Source organism: Triticum aestivum, chromosome 7D (assembly GCF_018294505.1).
Source record: "Triticum aestivum cultivar Chinese Spring chromosome 7D, IWGSC CS RefSeq v2.1, whole genome shotgun sequence".
Taxonomy (NCBI): Eukaryota; Viridiplantae; Streptophyta; class Magnoliopsida; order Poales; family Poaceae; genus Triticum; species Triticum aestivum.
The window spans coordinates 7527915-7536754 of NC_057814.1; the positions used below are offsets into that span (position 1 = coordinate 7527915).

The 8840-nt window shown below is 51.2% G+C and overlaps 2 protein-coding genes across 3 annotated transcripts in view; both read left to right on the forward strand.

Annotated features, from left to right (window-relative positions):
- The first annotated feature begins 2198 nt into the window (after positions 1 to 2198).
- Positions 2199 to 4711, forward strand: LOC123165641 (probable polygalacturonase). Of its 2 annotated transcripts, none has more exons than XM_044583333.1 (2): positions 2199 to 2414; positions 3082 to 4711. In XM_044583333.1, exons 1-2 carry the CDS (start codon positions 2400 to 2402, stop codon positions 4513 to 4515), a joined length of 1449 nt encoding a protein of 482 aa, XP_044439268.1. In that variant the 5' UTR covers positions 2199 to 2399; the 3' UTR covers positions 4516 to 4711. The 2 variants fall into 2 exon arrangements, with proteins under 2 accessions (XP_044439268.1, XP_044439267.1); XM_044583332.1 differs by having other exon boundaries at positions 2291 to 2435.
- A 2280-nt stretch (positions 4712 to 6991) lies between these two features.
- LOC123170574 (probable polygalacturonase) overlaps positions 6992 to 8840 on the forward strand; it is an 11642-nt gene continuing 9793 nt past the window's right edge. The window contains exon 1 of the mRNA XM_044588430.1: positions 6992 to 7267. Coding sequence (XP_044444365.1) covers positions 6992 to 7267 — 276 coding nt within the window. The remainder of the gene's footprint in view (positions 7268 to 8840) is intronic.

Consider the following 8840-nt stretch of genomic DNA (forward strand, 5'->3'; position numbering starts at 1 on the left):
CTCGTGTCGTCCGGGATCTCATCCGGGACTCCGAACAACATTCGGTAACCACGTACATACTTTCCCTATAACCCTAGCGTCATAGAACCTTAAGTGTGTAGACCCTACGGGTTCGGGAACCATGTAGAAATGACCGAGACGTTCTTCGGTCAATAACCAACAGCGGGATCTGGATACCCATGTTGGCTCCCACATGTTCCACGATGATCTCATCGGATGAACCACGATGTCGGGGATTCAATCAATCCCGTATACAATTCCCTTTGTCTATCGATATGTTACTTGCCCGAGATTCGATCGTCGGTATCCCTATACCTTGTTCAATCTCGTTACCGGCAAGTCTCTTTACTCGTTCCGTAACTCACATCATCCCGTGATCAACTCCTTGGTCACACTGTGCACATTATGATGATGTCCTACCGAGTCGGCCCAGAGATACCTCTCCGTTTACACGGAGTGAAAAATCCCAGTCTCGATTTGTGCCAACCCAACAGACACTTTCGGAGAACCTGTAGTGTACCTTTATAGCCACCCAGTTACGTTGTGACGTTTGGTACACCCAAAGCATTCCTACGGTATCCGGGAGTTGCACAATCTCATGGTCTAAGGAAGTGATACTTGACATTAGAAAAGCACTGAGCAAACGAACTACACGATCTTGTGCTAGGCTTAGGATTGGGTCTTGTCCATCACATCATTCTCCTAATGATGTGATCCCGTTATCAATGACATCCAATGTCCATGGTCAGGAAACCGTAACCATCTATTGATCAACGAGCTAGTCAACTAGAGGCTTACTAGGGACATGGTGTTATCTATGTATCCACACATGTATCTGAGTTTCCTATCAATACAATTCTAGCATGGATAATAAACGATTATCGTGAACAAGGAAATATAATAATAACCAATTCATTATTGCCTCTAGGGCATATTTCCAACAGATCCCCAATCAGCTCACTCCAAAATTTTGGCAAAGGATCATCATGCCACTCCACAAATCCACAACCACCATGCTGTTAAGATGCACAAAAACATTTCCAAAAAAAGAAATCATTTCACAGAGGAGAAGAAATACGAGAAGAATTCAATTACACAGAAGAAAAATAGGGCAAAATTGATTCTCACCATAGCATCCACGCAGCAATAGTACCTCCTGCCAGGGTTCTGCCGGCTCCAGGAGATCCATCTTGGCGCCTCCCTCTGAGGGTTGCAGTGGCACATTGGGTTCTCGCGGCAGCGCACCTGCGAGCGCGACTCATCCCCGCTCCTTCCCGCAGCTCGACGAAATCCGGGAGCGGACGCAGCACTCGACGACCACGACATCCCCCTCTCCGCCGCCACGCTCGGATTCCTCCTCCGCTCCGCTCTGCTCTGATTTCACACCGCGCGGACGAACCCTAGTTTCGTTCCCCACTCGCTCGATACGTGCTGGGCGGTGCCATTAAGACTTGGTCTTCGTCGACGATAGCGGCCCCACCAGTCGGAATCCTGGCTGACCACTGCCACGTCAGCGCCTGTTAGCATGAAACCGCCCCCAAGGTTTGATTTGGACCGGGATCGAATAGATTAGGGGCGCAATCGTCAGGGATTTGGACGTTGGGGTTCATTTTGCCGGATCTTTACCCATTCAGGGTTTAAAATAGACTTTTTCCTAGATAATTTGGACGTGGAAGCCGTGGTGATCCCTTCCCTCCATATCCATCCTGTGGGGGGAGCGTGTGGAAAGTAGTACGCAGTTTTGAGCACCGCTGTCTGTGCTCCTCGTGACCCTCCTTGCTTGTAAAACGTGACCACCGGCGGAGGCGGGGGCGGGCCCACAAGAGTAGCAGTACGCGCGCACTGATGGGCACTACTAGCCACCACCCGTGAAGTTGAAGCCAAATCGAACTGATGCATGCGTCCGTGAGACCGTGACGACGACATGCAGCAGACAGCAGTGCAGCACTGCCTTCCTTGGCTCCATGCGCATGCCTCAAGATTAAGATTGTAGGCGTCGAAAAGGCAGTACTAAAGTGACACTGTCAGGAAGGAAGCCCGAGGACTCGCAGACTCAGAGAGGGGAGCGATAACGCAGCAGGAAACTAGTTAATGCCGGCAATTCAATTTATACAAATATAAATACATAAAATAAGAGCACCATAATGAGGATAAAATATTACTAGAAAGATTTTGTAAAGTGCAATTAGTGCATTTAGATCGTGCCTCCGAACCCAGCGCCACCCCAAGGCACAACCGGTCTTCTTCCTCCTTCCTGCTATAAATAGAGCGAGAGGGGGTGGATCCTAGTCTCACAACCCAACCGGCCAATCCCTTCCGCTCCCTCCTCCAAATTAACAACAGAGACAGGGGCAGAGATCTCTGTCTCGACTCTCGATCTCGAGAGAGGAGGAGCAGCAATGGCGTCGCCGCAGGTACCACCCCTCCTCCTCCATGTATGTGCTCCTCTAACGCCACCACCAACCTCGCCTCTGCTATTCATTCATGGCCTTCCGCCCATTCATGGACTCTTGTTCCTTTCTTTATGCCTGTCCGGTCCCGCAATTAAAAGCTTCACGTTGCTTCAGTACCAGCAGTTATCAGTGCATGCAGTGCCTTTCGCCCTTGATTTCTGTTTGATTTTTCTCTCTGCTTCATGTATGCTTTCGCCTCTTCCTCTTTCTCTCCATCCATGGCTTGGTTAGGATGCGTACTTGTGCATCCTGATGTGATGTGCTCTAATGCCGCCCCGAAAAATACAAGGAGAAAATGACACCTTTTCTGCTCAACCGAGATACACTAGTACAGAATTAATCTTTCTTTCTGCCCAACAGATACGATACGATACACTGGTACCAATGTCACCTCACCTCGGCAGCTTGAAGCTTGATTGATTGTATTTATCCTCCTTTTTTTTCATATCTCGACCGGATCAGCAGCAAAATTATACAGTAGCTGATTGACTCTTCCCCAATTGTGTTTCTGCATTTTGTTCCTGTTTACATTCAGCGCTATTCGCAGATTTCTAAGCGAGCGCGAGCATCCATCTTGTGAAATTACTCGCATCACTCACCATGGATCATCTCTGATTTATTGCCGCAGGTCCTCCCCTTCCTCTGCGCCGTCCTCCTCCTCGCGGGGACCGCAGCCGCGCGCCGGCACGCGCCGCCGCAGGCGGGCGCGGCGGGGCAGAGCACGTACACGGCGCCCAGCTGCCGGGAGCACACGGCGTCGCTGCTGGACTTCGGGGGCGTGGGCGACGGCAACACCTCCAACACGGCGGCGTTCCGCAAGGCGGTGGAGCACCTGTCGCAGTACTCTGGCGAGGGCGGCGGCGGCGGCATGCTCTACGTGCCCGCCGGCCGGTGGCTCACCGCGCCATTCAACCTCACCAGCCACTTCACGCTCTTCCTCCACGCCGACGCCGTCATCCTCGGCACGCAGGACGTGACCCAGTGGCCGGTCATCGACCCGCTGCCCTCCTACGGCCGCGGCCGGGACCACGCCGGCGGCCGGTACGCGAGCCTCGTGTCCGGGAGCAACCTCACCGACGTGGTGATCACCGGCAACAACGGCACCATCGACGGCCAGGGCGCCACGTGGTGGTCCAAGTACAAGTCCGGCAAGCTCAAGTACACGCGCGGGTACCTCATCGAGCTGATGCACACCGACGGCGTCTTCATCTCCAACGTGACCCTTGTGAACTCGCCGGCGTGGAACATCCATCCGGTCTACAGCCGCAACATCGTCGTGTCCGGCGTCACCATCCTCGCGCCCACCAAGTCGCCCAACACGGACGGCATCAACCCGGACTCGTGCTCTCAGGTGCGCATCGAGGACTGCTACGTCGTCTCCGGCGACGACTGCGTGGCCATCAAGAGCGGGTGGGACGAGTACGGCATCGCCGTCGGCATGCCCAGCGAGCACATCGTCGTGCGCCGCCTCACCTGCGTGTCGCCGACGAGCGCGGTGATCGCGCTCGGCAGCGAGATGTCGGGCGGCATCCGGGACGTGCGCGCCGAGGACATCACCGCCATCGGGACCGAGTCGGCGGTGCGGATCAAGACGGCGGTGGGCCGCGGCGCGTACGTGCGCGACGTCTACGCGCGACGGATGAGGCTTGACGGCATGAAGCGCGTCTTCTGGATGACCGGCGACTACAAGTCCCACCCTGACGACGGCTACGACAAGACCGCCGTGCCCGTCGTCGAGAACATCAGCTACCAGGACGTGGTGGCCACCGGCGTCTGGAAGGAGGCGGCGAGGATGCAGGGCATCCAGGGCGCGCCCTTCAAGGGCATCTGCATGGCCAACGTCACCGCCGAGATGACCAAGGAGAGGAAGGTGTCGTGGAACTGCGCCGACGTCGAGGGCGTCTCAGCCGGCGTCACCCCAGCGCCATGCGCGCCGCTGCAGGGCACCCACGCCGGCTCCTGCCCGTTCCCCACCGACACGCTCGCCGTCGACCAGATCACCGTGCAGCAGTGCTCATACTCAGTCGCACCTGCTACTACTTCAATGGCTGGGACAAAGTAGCTCAACTATGTAGTATACAGCTTCTTGCTGCACCAAGTGATGAGGCCATTGGATCTCTAAGTGAGAACAGTAACAATAAGGAGCGTGTTGTCAAGTGGCTGCTTTGGTAACTTTAGACGTAAAAAAAGTTGCTGTGGGTCCCTTACTGTTTCAATACATACAGAGTTCTAAATTCAGAATTGTCATTTTGTTGCAATCATCGGTGTTTATCTTAGGCATTGCAAGGCAGGCCGTCAAAACTGCTGCTTTATTGCCGCATTATCCGATAATGAAAAGATCGGAAGCAATAAAAGGTGAACCAAAAAACCACCAACCATACCAAACTCCGACCTCGCCGCGACCGCTATACTTATGATTTATATTCAAGGTTCAAAAGAGTAAGCAAATAAACCTCTGATGTGCATCACGAAAAAAAGGAATACTCACAATCTATATCAAGAGCCACAATTTATACCGAAGAGTCAAAATTGCAAATAAACTTTATATATGCAGCACAACTCATAAATTTTTGTTACTAAAAACTATAAAGAGTAAGCAAATAAACCTCTTACGTGCATCACAAAAAAATAAAACATTCTCAATTTATATTCAAGAGCAAGAAAAAAAAACCTTCTATATGCAGCACAAAGGAAAAAAAAGTGATGGTTCGTTGGAGTAGGCTGCGAGGCCCAAGCGGCCAAGGAGTGCAGCGGCCCGTTATCCTTCCACCGTTGGAAGCGGGCAGTTGTCGCTGCTCTGTGAAGTCAGCCTCACGCTGTGCCTGCCAAATTATGGACCGTGAGGCCCAGCTTTCGCATAGGCCCACTCGGGTTACAAGCTCACGCAACTGAGCTCGGCGAGTGAAGTGAGTGGAGACAGCTATTTAAGCTGGTCGAACGCCTCCTCGGTTGGCAAAGTGGGAGTGGAGTGATGTGCTTCCTGTCGGGGAATGAGGTGGAGCGTTGTGGACTGAAAGAAGTTTTTGGCGTGGGCTTGTGTGGCTACGGCCTTTGTCGTTTTGGGCTCATGGACGTGTCCATGCGGACATGGTTTTGGAACTGAGTGCTAATTAGCACAATGAACTTGCTTAGCAGAAATGGAAACAATATTAAATACAGTATTTTATTTAGGTCAAATTCCCTGTATAAGGGCATCTATTTTCATTTTGAGAGGAGCTCAACAAGGCAGAAAGGGACGGGCTTATAAACCGGTGTGAGCGCCCTTCAGTTGGCGAGATGGGACTAAACTCTGGCCGCAACGAGGACCAAGCCTTTAGTCCCGGTTTGTGGCACAAACCGGGACTAATGGTCATGGGCCAGGGGCGAGGCGCATTGGTCCCGGTTCGTGCGTTGAAGCGGGACCAAAAGGTCCAGACAAACCGGGACCAGTGGCCCACGTGGACAGGCCGGTCCCCTGGGCTCACGAACCGGGACTAATGCAGCCCATGGGTCTCGGTTCGTGCGGAACCGGGACTAATGGGCTGGCCAGGCCCGAACGAAAGCCCTGTTTTCTACTAGTGACAAGTCCTGCCGAAATTTGAGATGGGCTTCAGGCCCATATAGCAATTTCTGAAAAACCTCTAAGGGTCCATATGGGTTTATTGGCATTAGGTATAGTGGGAATTTTAGTCCCACCGCGCTAGTGGAGAAGGAGTTGGGCCTCTTTATAAGGGATTGTCTTCTACATGCTATTGGAGCTTGAGAAGAAAAGAGGCCCTCGCGCACTCCTCCTCCGCCGCCTGCCTTGGCACGACACGCCGCGCCGAGATCACACCTACGCGCTTATTTTTGCCAGTCACTAACGGTGAGTTTCTGACAACTGGGCCACGATCTGAGACGTCGGATCGTGGGCTGTCACGGACTCCGACGTGGGCCGAGCCCACGTTTCTCCACACGGCTGAGAGTGCGGTGTCTCCTAACCCTAGCCGCCACGAACAAATCACATCTGCTCACGCGCACAGCCCACCGTCGTTCCTTTGCTGCTGCTGCCGCCGGTGACTCCATGCCGTCCGTCGCGTACACGGTCGACGAGAGAGCAGGTCTCTGAAACCCCGTCCCTCTGGTTCCTGTACGGGAGAGGAGCGAATATGTTTTTGGGAAGCGACTACGCGACTGCTCGCTATTCGTCTCCTTCCTCTACGTCCGCGTCGCCCTCATCATTACCATGTCCACAGACGCCGAACGTGCCGCTGCTGAGAAACTCGAGGCCGACAAGAAGGCCACCGAGGACACCGCGGCGGCGGCTTCTGCATGGCCTACTGAAGGGTATAACGCGTATATCCCTCTCCTGATTATTTCCGTATTAGCACTACTAGCATTATGTGTAGATCTGTCTACTGTTTGCGTAGTACGTACTCGTTTAGATCATTATCAGTATGTTGCTAATTCTATCAATGCCACGCTAGTCATCTATTTATGGATTAAATTAGTCGAAAAATTGCCTATTTACTCAGCAAGTCCCACCCGACGACGGCTACGACAAGACGGCCGTGCCCGTGATGGAGAACATCAGCTACCAGGACGTCCAGGGCGCGCCCTTCAAGGGCATCTGCATGGCCAACGTCATCGTCGAGATGACCAAGGAGAGGAAGGTGTCGTGGAAGTGCGCCGACCTCGAGGGCGTGTTGGCTGGCGTCACCCCGGCGCCCTGCGCGCCGCTGCAGGGCAGCCATGCCGGCACCTGCCCGTTCCACCGACACACACGCCTCCGACCAAATCGCAGTGCAGCAGTGCTCTTACTCCATCGCACCTGCTACATCAGTGGCCGGGACAGAGTAGCTCAACTATATAGTACTATCCAGCTTCTTGCTACACCAAATCACCAGTAGAAAACAAGGCTTTCGTTCGGGCCTGGCCAGCCCATTAGTCCCGGTTCCGCATGAACCGGGACCCATGGGGTGCATTAGTCTCGGTTTGTGAGCCCAGGGGGCCAGCCGGGCCACGTGGGCCACTGGTCCCGGTTCGTCTGGACCTTTTGGTCCCGGTACAACCCACGAACCGGGACTAATGCGCCTCGCCCCTGGCCCATGACCATTAGTCCCGGTTTGTGCCACAAACCGGGACTAAAGGGTTGGTCCTCGTTGCGGCCAGAGTTTAGTCCCACCTCGCCAACCGAAGGGCGCTCACACCGGTTTATAAGCCTGTCCCTCTCTGCCTTGTTGAGCTCCTCTTAAAATGAAAATAGATGCCCTTATACAGGGAATTTGACCTAAATTCATAGTGAGTTTCTCTGAAATTCATAGAAATTTATTATGAATTTAGGTTGAATTTTCTTTATAGGCGCATCTATGCTCATTTTTTTATGTTGGGTTGGCGATCATTACAGACTTTTTGTGTGTTGAATATGCACCATTCAAAATCAGTCTCTGCTTTGAACACACAAAAAGTCAGGAGTACAAATAAGTTTTAAAAAATGAAATCCCTTTGTAACAGATGAGTTTTCGTCCGAAACCCTGATACTTCGAAAGAGATTGTCCATTTTGTTCACGAAGTGCATCCACCTTTTGCCGGGACCCTCTCAACTTTCTTGCACATGCTATGTGGATGAAGTGATGATACCGTGCCAACTTTCAACCTTTTCAGAGTTCATTTGAAATGCTTTTCAATTTTATGGTCTTATAGCTCAAAATAATTAGTAAATGCATGAAAAATAACAAATGAAGTCAGAAAGGATTGAAAAATGATGATATGGCTTTGAATGGTGCATTTTGAACACACAAAAAGTCAGGAGTTCAAATAAGTTTTAAAATCCCTTTGTAACAGACGAGTTTCCGTATGAAATCCTGATACTTTGAAAAAGATTGTCCGTTTTGTACACGAAGTGCATCCAGTTTTTGCAACCCTGTCAACTTTCTTGCACATGCTATGTGGATGAAATGATGATACCATGCCAACTTTCAACCTTTATAGAGTTCATTTGAAATGCTTTTCAATTTTAGGGTCTTATAGCTCAAAATAATTAGTAAATGCATGAAAAATAACAAATGAAGTCAGAAAGGATTGAAAAATGATGATGTGGCTTTGAATGGTGCATTTTGAACACACAAAAAGTCAGGAGTTCAAATAAGTTTTAAAAAATGAAATCCCTTTGTAACAGACGAGTTTCCGTATGAAATCTTGATATTTTGAAAGAGATTGTCCGTTTTGTACACGAAGTGCATCCAGTTTTTGCCGGGACCCTCTCAAGTTTCTTGCACATCCTATGTGGATGAAATGATGATACCATGCCAACTTTCAACCTTTTCAGAGTTCATTTCAAATGCTTTTCAATTTTAGGGTCTTATAGCTCAAAATAATTAGTAAATGCATGAAAAATAACAAATGAAGTCAGAAAGGATTGAAAAATGA